This window comes from Oreochromis aureus, linkage group 3 (genome assembly GCF_013358895.1).
Source record: "Oreochromis aureus strain Israel breed Guangdong linkage group 3, ZZ_aureus, whole genome shotgun sequence".
Classification (NCBI taxonomy): Eukaryota; Metazoa; Chordata; class Actinopteri; order Cichliformes; family Cichlidae; genus Oreochromis; species Oreochromis aureus.
Window position 1 is genome coordinate 29,280,430 of NC_052944.1, and position 14,523 is coordinate 29,294,952.

The 14,523-nt window shown below is 38.0% G+C and overlaps 1 protein-coding gene across 2 annotated transcripts in view; it reads left to right on the forward strand.

Annotated features, from left to right (window-relative positions):
• The first annotated feature begins 1,456 nt into the window (after window positions 1-1,456).
• LOC120439136 (basement membrane-specific heparan sulfate proteoglycan core protein-like) overlaps window positions 1,457-14,523 on the forward strand; it is an 88,779-nt gene continuing 75,712 nt past the window's right edge. For both annotated transcript variants that reach the window (XM_039609861.1, XM_039609862.1), the window contains exons 1-2: window positions 1,457-1,599; window positions 3,842-4,108. In XM_039609861.1, coding sequence (XP_039465795.1) covers window positions 1,524-1,599; window positions 3,842-4,108 — 343 coding nt within the window. In that variant the 5' untranslated portion in view covers window positions 1,457-1,523. The remainder of the gene's footprint in view (window positions 1,600-3,841; window positions 4,109-14,523) is intronic.

The following is a 14,523-nucleotide window of genomic DNA, read 5'->3' on the forward strand; positions in this document are numbered from 1 at the left end:
CTGTGCTAACCCAACTGGTCCAGTTTTTTCATTGGAGAGTTTGTTACCTTCAAATGTGACATGAATGAAGGAAAAGACACTGACTGGTATTACACTTTCAATAAGGATGGTGGAGCATTTCCCCCCTACAACATATATAAAAAGTACAAGTTATTACTTATGTCTACACGTCACAGTGGTGAATATCAGTGCTCTGGTCTCAGGAAGAGCTCACATGATACAAAGATCAGTAATACTGTCTCTGTAACTGTATCAGGTAAGTCCTCAGTGAACAATAATGTGATGATTCATGTTGAAAATCATCTGAATCGTAAAATTCTGAATACATTTAATTATTGTTGTCCTTGAAACTTGTTTTTTTTCTGATGCTTTGAAACTTGAAACTTTAACAAAGACTACTGTATTTTACTGGTTACTTTGGTCACAATACACACAAACTGTAATTTATTATTACTAAATGTGTGTATTTTAATGTATAACAAGAATAGCTGTGGATTAAATCATTTTAAATAAGGAAAAAAGCAACATCGAAAACTCCATAAAATTTAAGGTGATGATGTTTCTGTTATCTAAACCTGAAACTAGGCAGATCCCTCTGAACCCATCATTGTGTTTCCTTCAACAGTGAACTGCATTAGTTTACATTCAGTGTGACTTCTTCAGGCCAGAGATTGGACAAACATTTATACTGTGATTATTTTGAGATCTACAACCTGAATTACTGCAGCTCTGTCACCATGTTGAGACAGAAATCAGCAAAATTTGAAATGTCTTAAACTGTAGAAAAAGACAAAAAATATATAATGAAGACATTTGTAGATTTTATTTTGTGGGAATTTGAAATACATGAAGAAATCTTTTAAAATTTACGATTTTTTTAACATTTATATTGTATCAGGTGTACATTTTCTTCTCTTCTTTTTCATAACAGCAGATAAACCCAGGGCCACACTGACAGCAGGAACAACAATCATACCAGTAGGGGGCAGTGTGACACTGACCTGCTCTGTGCAGAGCTCTGATGGATGGAAATATGAGTGGTTCAGACGAACCCAAAGAACCTCTGAAGTTCCAATCAGAGATCAACAAAACAGAGATATCAGAGTATCTCAAGGAGGAATCTACCGCTGCAGAGGAACAAGAGGAAACCCAGTTTACTACACTGATATAAGTGATGATGTCACCATTGAGATAACCTGTGAGTTCAGTAATTTAGTTTGAAATATACATTCACTCATGATTATCAAACATACAATGTTAAGTTTTCTGTGTTGATTTCATGTTTCTATTTGTATCTCAACTGTTAATATGTGTAAACAGTTTCCAATAAAGTTGTTGTAAAACAACAACCCAACTGGCCTCAGATATTCAGAGGTGAGACGATCACTCTGACATGTGAGGTGCAGGAAGGAGGTGAAACCACTGAGTGGGAGTATGAATGGAGAGGACCCAGGACACCCACACAGTGGACACACAATAATGATGTGACATTCAGAGTTTCTGAGTCCAGCAGTGGAGACTACATGTGTAAGAGTCGACGCAGAGATGACTCATATTCTTCAACAGAGTGGAGTGAAGCCTTCACATTGTCAGCATCAAGTAAGTCATGTTTGTTGTGTGATCTCCATTTGACAAATGTCATAATGGTCAGCACAGGATGAATTCAATGGTCTACAAAGCATGTTCCATTGTTAGTCAGACAAAATTGTAGATTCATACAATTGAAGATATCAAAGATATGAAGGAAGGTATATAGAAATATGTATCAAAGAAAAAAAATCATAAAAAATATATGTTTTATATTTTAGATTCCTCAAAGTAGCCCCCCTTGCTTTGTTTATAACGCTCCAAACCCTTGGCCTTCTCTCAATGAGCTTCATGATGTTGTCACCTGAAATGGTTTTCCCTTCACAGCTGTGCCTTGTCTGAGTTTATTTGTGGAATTTCTTGCCTTCTTAATGGGGTTGGGACCATCAGTTGTGCAGAAGTCAGGTTGGTACACAGCTGACAGCCCTATTTGACAGCTGTTGGAATTTATACTATAGTAAGAACCAATCACCTAAATAAAGAGAAGCGACAGTCCATCATTACTTTAAGAACTTCAGTCTGGAAACTGCTAAAACTTTGAATGTGTCACAAGTGCAGTCACAGAAACCATCAAGCGCTACGATGAAGTTGGCTCACATGAGGACCGCCCCAGGAAAGGAAGACCAAGAGTCACCTCTGCTGCTGCGGATAAATTCATCCCAGTCACCAGCCTCAGAAATCACAAGTTAACAGCAACTTAGATTAGAGCCCAGATAAATGTCACACAGAGTTCCTGTTAGATTTGTATTGTGATTGTCATTTATGCTTAGAAATATCTACTTATATATTCTTAGAGTTTTATAATTAGGTGTAGATTGGTAGAGGTTTGATCCTTAATAGTCTGCAAGCTTTGTGTGTATTCCAGAGCTCTCTGACTTTCACACCCACATTTTAGGAGCATGGGAGAGGTCGTACCTTGTCTTATTGTTTTATGGTAGGATAAACGTATCTATATCTGTTTTAGGCTAAGTGCCTTTTGTTTAGATGGACGGCTCTGGGAGTCTTCCTGGGGTCTGGTTTGACCCCACACACAGATACACACACACACACACACACACACACACACACACAAGGTATTCTTTGTCCACATGTACACCCATGTAAGAGGTCATATGTTAATGAACCTATGCATATTCATGTAACCACAATAAAAGAGCAGTGTTACGGGGGAGCGGATGAGAGCAACTGGGGTCAAGCGAAGGAACGGCGCCTGTCCAGTTCTCTCCCGTCCACGTGAAACATAAAGAATGTTGCCTACTCGTGTCTTGCTTGCTGTGTAATTACATTGCCTTCAACGTTCCAGCGAATAGGTTCAAGCTACAAACCTATCAGTTCCAGTAGCAGACACGTCTCTACATCAACTGTTCAGAGGAGACCGTGCAAATCGGGCTTTTATGGTCAAATAGCTGCTAAGAAACCGCGGCTAGGGAAAAGCAACAAGCAGAACAGATTTGTTTGGATCATGAAACTCAAGAAATGGACATTAGACCAGCGGGAATCTGTGCTTTGGTTTGATGAGTCAAAATTTGGAATGTTTGGTTCGACCTGTTGTGTCTTTGTGCGACGCAGGGAAGGTAAAAAGATGGTCTCTACATGCATGGTTCCCAGAGTGAAGCATAGAGGAGGAGGTGTGATGGTGTGGGGCTGCTTTGTTGGTGACACTGTTTGGGATTTATTCAAAATTGAAGGCACACTGAACCAGCGTGGTTATCACAGCATCGTGCAGCGATGTGCCATCCCATCCGGCTTGTGTATCTTGTGTTTGATCGTTTGATATTTCTCATCATCTCTGTGAACTCCTTCGAGACTGTTGGAAAACCATTTCAGGTGACAACATCATGAAGGTCATTGAGAGAATGAGTGTGTAAAGCAGTAATTGAAGTGAGGGGTGGCTATGTCTTGTGAGAATCTACAGTGTAAATAGTCATGAAAATAAAGAAAAACCTTTAAATAAGAACATGTGTCCAACTTTTTGTCTGGTAGTATATGTGTGTGCATGTATGTATATGTGCTTTTCATAAGAGCAGATAAACCCACAGCGGCACCAGAAAAGGCAGTCATATAGTCATACAGTGTCTCCTCACGGTCTCACTGTTTTTCTCCATCTGTTAAATGAACACAAAATGATCTTTTTATTTCTGTGCAGGTCCATTCCTAACTATAAAACAACAAATTTACCATTATTATGAAATACATATCTTAATATTTCTCTGTTGATTTTGTTTCTATTTTATGAATATTTTTCTGTGGACAGGTCTCAATAAGCCCACTGTGACCCTGCAGCCATCCTGGACTCAGATATACAGCGGTGAGACAGTCACTGTCAGATGTGAGATTCAGGGAGGTGAAGGAGCTCAGTGGACGTATGAATGGAGAGCAGCCAAGTTAAACACACCTCCAACATCCAATGAACACAGAATCATCAGAGCTACTGAGTCTGACAGTGGAGGATACAGCTGCCGGGGCAGAAGGGACAATTTCTTCTCAGAGTGGAGTGATATCATCACACTGACTGTATCATGTAAGTTCGAGATGTTTCATCTATAATAGGTAAAAAATAAAAATAAAAAGGCTTATTCTATGATACAGCTTTCTAGCTATCTTAGTGTTGCTCAACTTTCAGATGGCAATAAAAGTACTGTTTTTTTCTTTGTTGAATAAAAGTATTCACAGTGAAAGATCCAGTACAGAACAATGTGTATCACAGCATCATCTTTCTTATCTGCCCTATCAACATCTACTGTACAGATGGTGAACCTGTCTTAGCACATCCACTAAGAAAAAATTATGTATTTGTCTAATTTATTATTTATTTCTTATCCCTTTATTCTTCGTCTCCTCTATCTCTATATTCACTGGTTTCTCTTCTGAGTCTCTGAGCATTTTTTTTCCTGTGGCTCCACATGTGGAGTTTTACCTATTCCAGCAACTTACTGTATTATGGTGTAGTTAGTTCAGTTGTTTTTAGCCTAAATTTATTTTTAAATGGATTGCTAGACACACTTTTTTTTTTTTAAATAGAAAATTTGGAAAAAGTCTAGCTGAGACTTAAAACTGTAAAATGGCCTAATTTTATTTAAAGATTTGGCTGGTGCTGATATGATTTATCATTTTTCTCCATTTACATTATTATTATTATTGACATTAACTCTTAGACAAAATCAAGTACATAAAATATATCCACTAAATGTATTTAGGATTAGAAAGTGTTCATTTCTCTGCAGTAGAACATCTGATTCTTCCAGAGTCTGATCAGTAAATTATGTCACACTTCAAGTATAACATTTACTATCATTATAACAAATATATCCCTGAAACAGTGAATTAAATATTAAAAATTCACATTGGAGCTCACACTGAGTGATCTTTGTGAGTCATGATAGAATTACTGCCTTGCAATTTTCAACTCGAGTGGACAAATCAGTGTCTCACAGGAAGGTCTCTTCCTTCGTGCAGAGGAAGAAGAGGAAACCCAGTTTACTACACAGAGTACAACAGGGAATAAGTGAAGTTTTGATTTTGGGTTTAAAGAACAATGTAGAATAAATTCACAATTCAGCATTTAGATGAAGACACAACAGCATCATATTTGTTTCAACTGTTTGGGATTATGATGTTGAGCAATTCTTGAACTGGACTGTGTCAAATAAGACTGAAAGGAGACACTGAGTGGGATTATGAGTGGGAAACAAACAGCATGATAAAAGCTCCAAATCAAAATGAATACAGGATTAGATCTGCTTCATCATCCAACAGTGGAAACTATCGCTGTAAGGGCAGAATGAAAAGTTCACAGCATAAAACAACAGAGTGGAGTGATTCAGTCACACTGACAGTTTCTGACAGTAAGTAGAGTCATAGTTCATTTAAGCTGGTGTACTGCCTCTGCTATGGTTGGACAGTCAGCTAAACTCCTTCCCCACATCAAGACTCTGACGACACGATTCCCGGTTCACAGGTTTAATGACACAGGGAAAGATGAAAATGTAACAAACAGTACAAGGCATAATCACTGTACTTATTCACCATGTACATATATATAACGATGAAAATATATTAACCCAGTTTTTAATATAAGTCAACATGCAATGTTCATATGAAGTACTTCCTTTTAACTCAAATACAAACATCAAATCATGATTTTAACAACTCTTGCTGTAATGAATGCCTCCAATTTGTTTGTCGTTCCCCTTTAACTAGCTCCATAGCGATTGCTAGCGTAAACTGCATAAGATTGGTTTCATCATTAAACTTACAGAAAAATGAACTTACTTGAAAGAAAATGGTCTATACATGCACATAAAACAAGTCTATACATACCCACAATGCTACCAAAGGCATAGGATGTATGTGGATGCCACTGGATTTATCTGGCTAAGGCCACCATGCTGCACATGCCTTCTCCTTAATTCACAGACTTACATCCTGTTTACTGACGACATCATGTCCTATTACCGACTACAGTTTTTAAGGTGGCACCAGAGAGTTACAATTGCATATTTAAACATTTACCGAATCCAAGAAGACAGTCTACCTTAAAACAACATTTGATATCAGAACACCTGGAAATAGAAACAGTTTGTAAAAATGTGTTTTTATTAGTACATGTTGAGATATTTGACATGTTTAGATAGTCTCACTCTTAAAGTTCATCATAAATATTTGTGGGTCAACATTTTAGTGACATTGAATTCAGAGTTAAGAGACGAAACATTGAGAGAAAATCTTTGTTGAACAGATAAACCCCGTCCTGTCCTCACTGTGTCTCCATCATGGCTGAGTCCTGGAGCCTCAGTAACTCTGAACTGTGAGGTTGAACATCCGTCTGCAGGATGGAGCTTCTACTGGTATAAAGCTGTTCCTGATCTATCAGAGAAATCCTCCAGTTATGAGCTGCTACCTGATGGCAGTGGGACTGCACAGGACTCCTACATCATTCATGGACAGACACACACAGCAGGATATGTGTGCAGAGCTGGAAGAGGAGACCCAGAGTATCACACTGATCACAGTCAACCAAAGTTTGTCTGGTCTGCAGGTCAGTTTGAGGAATTTTAATCTTCATGTTGATGATTTGAAAGTCTGTAAATCTGGCTGCATAACTAGCAGGACTCCTGTGAACCACACAAAAGTCAGACGTATATTTTCACTGTGATATTTTGAATCCTAACATCTGTGAGCTTTGTCTCTTCACTGCATGTTGTTTCCAGATGTTCATTCAGCAGCGTCTCTCACAGTGAGTCCTGACAGAGTGCAACACTTCACCTCTGACTCTGTCTCACTGACCTGTGAGGGAAACTTCACTGAGTGGAGAGTGAGGAAGTTCTCTGAGGACGGCCGACTGTACTCTGACTGTAGGAGAATGACTGGATCCACATGTAACATCAACACATCAAAGTCAGATACTGCAGTGTACTGGTGTGAGTCTGGATCAGGAGAGTTCAGCAGTGCAGTCAACATCACTGTACAGAGTATGTTATTATACATTTACTTCTTGGATTTGAATGAGTTAGACATCACATGAACATTTGTCCCAGCTTTGCTGTATGTGGAGTAATTTTATGTGGAAAAAATAAAACACACAATTTTTAACTACACAAGATCAGATCTTCATGATAAAAAGCATTTGTACAATCTGTTCTTATTATTGTTTGTCAGCTTTTTCTAAAAGTGTGCACCAGCTGATGTGACTGAAACAATTGTGTGTGATTGTGTCACAGATGATGGTAATGGTCCTATCCTGGTGAGTCCTGTTCATCCTGTGACTGAGGGAGCTTCTGTTAGTCTGAGCTGCAGTTTGAGAACACAAAAAATACTTTCCAATGTGTTTTTCTATCACAATGACAAACTTCTTCAAAATGATACCCGAGGGGAGCTGAAGATCTCTGCAGTGTCAAAGTCTGATGAAGGTTTCTACAAGTGTCAGTACTCAGGAAGAGAGTCAGCACAGAGCTGGATGTCAGTTAAAGGTGAGCAGGATCAAAACATCTGATGTGATTTATTGTAGATGAGTTATTCCCCCGTGTGCTGCAAATGTGTACTTTTGTTTAAGGATTTAGTTTTTTCATCAATAATGTTCAACAATGCTGTTTTATTATTTTTTTAATTAAGTACTTTGTGAATTTAGTTCAGCTTATTTTTTTAAGCTAAATCATCTATTAAAAATGAAATGTTCTTATTCACAGTGACTGTGACCACACCTGAGAGCTCTTCATTTTCTCTTCTGATGATTTTTAGATTAATTCTCGGATTAATGTTTATTTTCCTTCCATTCTTTTTGTTTGGCTTCAGATGTTACAAAGGTGAGAACTTTTTTCTTTTTATACATTTTAAACACAAAGTTCGCTAATAAAATGGGAACAAATTAGTATCACAGACATGAGGTGACTGATTTTCTCTGACCTGCAGGTGATCGTTGTGTCTATGAGACAGTCAGAAGATGTGAAAACACTGAAAATGGTAAAGTTTACACTTTCATTAATATAGAGCTTGTGGAAGCTGGATGATTATACAATAACTGTGTTTAACATGAAAGTCAATCAGATTATTATTTCAGGTCCAGCAGAAGGTGATTACACCAATGTCACATCTGTGATTCAGCTCAAAGTCATTAACAAGACAAGTGAGTGCACAAAATGTGAGATTTGAAATGCAAAATATACATTGGTAATTATTCTCACTGATAATAAATGCATTTGTGGACAAAACAGAGGGAGTTTGTTTTGAAATGCTTTCATTTGATCACCTCAACAGGGCAGCGTGGTGACCCAGAGGAGAGCTCTGACTACAATGATGTCAATCCAAATTCAGCCACAGCTCTAAAATCTTAACAGCAGCTCTTTAGCTGTTCTTCTTTGCTTCTCTTTAAAGTTTCTTAAATACTTGAAACCACTTTGAGTGAAAAAGAGAAGATTTTGAATTCAAAGCAATGATCCTGATAGCCTGAGTTTATATTTGCTTCAGAAAGAATCGCTCAGTGTGTTTTGCTTGTTTCTCTCCCATTAGAAAATCATTTTAATAGACTTTAATGTTCTGTAGATCTGTTTTTTTTTTTACTTTTTTAACTGTTTCTTTTATTTGTAATATATACTGTATTAAAAAGTCTTTCTGTGAAGCACTTTGTAACGTTGTTAATAAAAGTGATATAAATAAAGTGTGTTGTTGTTGTGTGTCAGACTGAGAGTACATGTTACAGCTGTTCAGTGTTGTGAATCCACTGAAAGACAGCATTCATTTAAAGACATTCATTGTAATTTCAAACAGCTTCAAACCCTCCAAAATGATCTATCAACATAATGAGAAGTAACAACTGCTCTGACATTATTCTCATCAGCCTTTTTAATAACTTAATTTAATCACAGGTGGAGGTGATTCTGTGTGGAGGTTGCATGTGTGTGTGTTTCCTCCATGAACTCCAGCTTCCTCCCAGTGTCCACTGTCCCTCTGTGACCCTAAACTGGAGATGTTGTTACAGAAATGGATGAATGTGTTTCATGTTTTTCTGTGACTTGTGCTGCTTCAGTGCAGCTTTTGCAGTCTTCATGTGGTCCTCTTACATTTCATGGCAGCGCTGCCATCATGTGTCACTGTTCACACTGTTTGGTCACATCAGCAGCAACAAACTCAGCTGAAGAGTGTTTTATCAGAGCAGTTGCACACCAGAGAGTTTTCTGTAGGTGATGTTTGTGTCTTTTATGGTTACAGATTAATATGTGTAAAATAATCGTGGTGCTTTTAAAAATGCAACATTTTCTTTGTTTCTCTGAGTAACCTGTGATGCTTATATGTGTATAAAACTATTCAGCATATAGTTGTCAAGAGAAGCTGTGAAGAGTGTGTTTCTCACACTGATAACCAGCTGTTTTTATCATTATTTATATGTTCATTTAGTTATTCTGTTTTCGCTTCATTGCTCTCTGACATCTTGCTAACAGAACATTTGAAGTCATCTATTCTCCACATCAGAGTGTGATGAGTCTATTAAGTGAAGGAAGTGTCACATTTTGACAGAGTATCACTGAATCCTTACAGATTGGTTATGATTGTACTGTGTGAGCACCAACATCACTGTGCAGTTTGATTCATCAAGAGAAAGTATCGACCCCTCTGTGACATTAAAAGGTGGCCATGAGTATAAAAAGAAGGCGTGTGTATTAGAGGAGGTAAAACATGTTTTTGATGTCTGTGACAAACTGAGGGCTCACAAATGAACGTTAACATGGCAACTTTTTCTTAAAATGGTGTAATAACAAGAATGGTCAGTAGGAGGCAGTGGAGTGATCATTACTGGAGCCTCTGTGTTTCCTTCCCGTGAACTCTTTTGAACTAAGCTCAGCAGCTACAAACTACAGTCAGCTGTAGCTGCAAACATATCAGCTCGTTTCTTGTTCAGACGTTTACACAAAATTAAATCATATCCCATCATGCATCTGTGGTTATTTGCTGATTATGCTCAGTGCTCTGGAGTCCACAGTGCCTGTCATGTGTTGTGTGGCTATATATAACACTATGTGCATAAATTTAGCATTTTGCTAACTGTATATGAAATAAATTGATTTTAGTGAGTCCTCATCTCAACACCTGGTTATTATCACAGGATGGAGGCCCTAAACCACACACTCACACAACATTAATATTCAGTGTCATGTTGCTGTTCTGAGATCAGCTGACAACATGCAAACATGGAAGACCTGCAGCAACAGAACAGGATCAATGAGCAGCTGTGACATCGACTGAGTCAGAAACAACATGAACTCAGAGATTTGTTGTTTGTGGATTTAAATTAATTATCCTCGTTCTGTTGTTGTGGGACTAAAGGGTGAAATGTTTCTTACTGATTATTGGCTGAAAGTGATTCATAATTTCTGATGTTGTGACACAACATGTGTGTGATATTATCTTATATTGTGCTGAGACTTTTTCTTGTGGACAAATCTTTTTTTTTTTAAATGGAAAAATACAAACTACACTTAATTCTTTTGCTCTTTCATATTCTGCTGATAACCACCTGACCTTCCTGATCCCCGCCCCTCTGCTTCCTGCTCCTAATCTGCTGGTTAGCTTGGTGGTTGGACACCATACATTGTCTTTGTTTTTGCCTCCAGGTGGAGAAAACTATAGATTATTTTGATAAATGCAAAACTTTTTACCAAATCTGGAAATATACACAGTGATCTGTTTTATTTAAGAAGCAATGAGCAGTAAAAATACAAGATTAATAATTAATAAGACAACACAGAATAACATCTTTGTTCCTTTGAATGCCTACATGTGTGTAAAGACTGTTGTTGGTTAAGTCTTTTCTCTAACAGGTTTATTTTTATCCGCTGAAAGTCAGATACCCTTATAAGAGGAAATGAAGCCTGTGGTTTATTTTATTTAAAGTCAACACAGCACAGTGGAAATGTGCAGGTATGACAATGTGTGAAAACAGGTTAAAAGTAGCTTTATTGTGGTGATGACACATGCTGGACTAAAGAATAAATAAAGCATGTGGGCATCAAGAGAAACGGTGAAAAGCTTGTTTCTCACGCTCATGTCTTTAAGAGTCTCTGCATGCACGTGCTGTAAATGTTCATTTATCTCTGAAATAAATAAAATCATCCATCACTCTCTCTGTCCACAAAATCATATACAGACATGTTTTTCTTCTTACTGCAACTTGCAAACAGGCCAGTTCCTCACAGTATAACACAAAACTCCAAAGTATAATCACTGCTTTGTAACCAACAGAGGAGCCAGTAAATCATCTATACCTACTGATACTAATGTGTCTGTTTGGCTGGTGTTACAGAAATGGTTCCTACACCTGTGATGATGACGTCAGTGTTTGACTCCAAACTCTCTGCTGGACTCTGCAGTATCACAGAGTCCCCAAGTTCTTAGGCCTTTTTAGACTTTATATCTTGAAGCATTATAAACTCTTGAAATATTGATATGTACTGAAACTTTTGCACTTATGTAACACAAAAGCTGCAAATAAGGTAAAAACAGGAAGTTACATCTTAATGTGTTTTACCTTTGCCACAGAAAGGGGAGGGATGAAAAAACACACCTGCTGGTAAACAATCTAAAACACTTGGATATGAACATGTTGGTGAGTGTGTGTAGATGATACTGCAACAAACCTTAATCATAACCTTTGTAAGAAAGTGTTTGACAGAATGAAGGATGGCGGCTGTGTTTTCATGCTTTTACTACGATTAATACTATAGCCTGAGTGACAAACTGAGGCACACTACATGCTCATGTGGAGGGACTAGCCAATCACAACGTAACCGCACTTTAAAGTATTCACTGTTCTGTTGTCCTTTTGGATTCAATGTGGGTGGAGCCTATAGTAGCTGTCATAGTATGAAAGATATCCTAGACAGGTTATAGAGAGACAGACAACCATTCATGTTCAAATTTACACCTGCAGGCAACAACCTGAATCACCAGTTAACATATTAATATATGACTTTGGACTGTGGAAGCCAGAGTACCCAGAGAGAACCCAGACAGACAACCATAGTGGGAGTTGTCCCTTAAGAGGGTCATGAATCCACTATTAATTATGTGTGTCATGACATGAGACAAGGTGTGAAAAGTGGGTCATTGTGCTGCATTCCAGATACCTTCGAACTTGGATGTTGGAAATCGGGCGTGGCATCACTCCCGAGTTAGTACGTTGCAGAAAAAGACAGGAAACACAGGATTTGTGTTGGTTCTTGGCAAGTTAGAGCAATGCAGGTATGATAGTAGTACAGTATGATGCTTGTTGTTTTGACTAATCAGTGCTCAAACATAATCATGGTTTATTCAAGGAGTTAAAAATACACAACAGGTTAAAGTTCTTTGTCATGGCCGGGTGGCTGGTGCGTGGTGCAAGCCTAAAAGCAGACGTTCGAGACAGGAATGAACTCAACAAAAACTGAGACGTTTACTTTAGGTTGGACCAACAATATAAATGAAGATCGAAAGGAAACTATGACGATGTTAACAGTAAACTAAACCGGGGAAAACTAACACTAGACACAGTGAACATGAAACTTAAACGTCACCAACATGAATGACATGAACACCTGAGACGTGACTCGTGATGAACAGAAACATGGCACATGGTGAAAAGACGACCTGCCAATGAATGAATGAAAACCCACACCACACGAGGGTGACGAGGGAAGTGGAAACACAGCTGGAAGCAAAACTAAACACAGAACGTGATATTGTCAAAATAAAACAGGAAACATGCAGACAAAGAAACACAGACCAAAGACTCAGACCAGGGAAGAAACAGACATGGAAGCAGAAATGGGAGATGGAAAAAAAATGACATAACTGGATGCAGAGCGAGGGACACAGAGATCTTCTGTGTTATTTAGTGTGTTTATCGAGTGGCTGTTTGGTTTCTTCAGTGTTGAGGTCCAACTCCTCACTGCATATGTCATGACAGGACACTGCACAAATCACATAAAAGTCTCTGAGAATAAAACATAATTATGAGCTGGTAAAATATGTCACCTGACCTGAAACAACAGAAGGTAAGAAGAAAACACAAGAAGCAAGCCTGCATGTTTGCAGTGGACAGGAAATGTGAACACGTCACACAACTGCTGTGGTCAAAGCTACAGGAGCTGTTTGAGGTTTCTATAAAAGGAAAGGAAGCACAGAGAGGCCACAGTCAGAAGAAACACTCTGGTCTTATCTGTATTAAATGCAGATTCTCTTTTTATTATTGATGTAAAGTCAAAGTGTTTGAGATCAGCTGAGGATCAGAGTGCAGCAGGGCTGGATGTGAGGATGGGGCACTCTTTGCTCTGCATGACGGGCTTATTGTGTAAGTACATTTGTGACATTGTTTGAATGGCACTGATTAATGAAAGTGTTTCTCATGTGTGAGAATTAGAGTGTATCACTGGTTTGAAGTGTTTATCTGAGAGTTTGAACAAAGCATATTTGTGATGTTTATGATAGTTACAGACAAATGTTGGCTGGTTCCTTGGTTCAGTTTAGTCTGGAGTATCGTGTTGGATACATCGCTGCTTGTTGCACTTGACTCATTGTTATTGTCTTTAAGGTCATATATTAATACATTTTAAATTAAACTTTTATAACATTTTTTATAACTATAATTTTAAAAATGTTTTCTCATGTGTCAAACGTAATTTTTATGCACAGAGACAGAAAAATACTCTTAAACTCTTAAAACTAATGTCCTAATTTAGTTTGTTTTGTTTGATTTTCTGTCAGTTTGATCCTGATGATGTTTTATCTTTACTTCATTACTCTCTTCTACGTTAATGCTGATGGTGAGACATGGTTATTTTTCTCTCCTTTTTGATGCTCAATAAATAATTAGACTCTTATTTTTACTTTTTAATGTTAACAAAAGACAATCAGATTTTAGAAATTCAAACATCTGCAGTGAAATGTCAGAGACAGAAAATATCAGAGTAGTTTTATTATCATAGAGACTAGAGTCTAGAGTAGGGTTAGATATCTACACTTTGTTGTTAATCAATACTAAAACAGAATAAAGATACTCATTTGCATCAATGTTGATATCCATAGTGTTGTCTTGGCTTCCTCCAGCTGAGGCATAATTTGATGCATAAAGAAGCCATCGCACGCCAGATTTACGCTCTCGCATGTGTGCATTTTTGACCTTTGAAGTGTTTTTTGTGCTTCTCCCTCCCTGCTGTATTTCGCTACACCTGCCAACCAATGAACATTCAGCAGACGCTGACATCATCAACTTCAAACAACGTGCAGTCAGGACCTTAGAGGATGCACAAAAGCATGTGTTGGGTGGGTGAAAGTCCCTCCCCCTCTCTGTCCCAATGAAAAGTTTACACAGACACATTTGCAGGACTCTGCTCTCGAAGCTGAATCCTGCTTCTGTGAATCAGCTGAGCTTTGATAGTTTGGAGGGACACATAGCCTACGTTCACACTG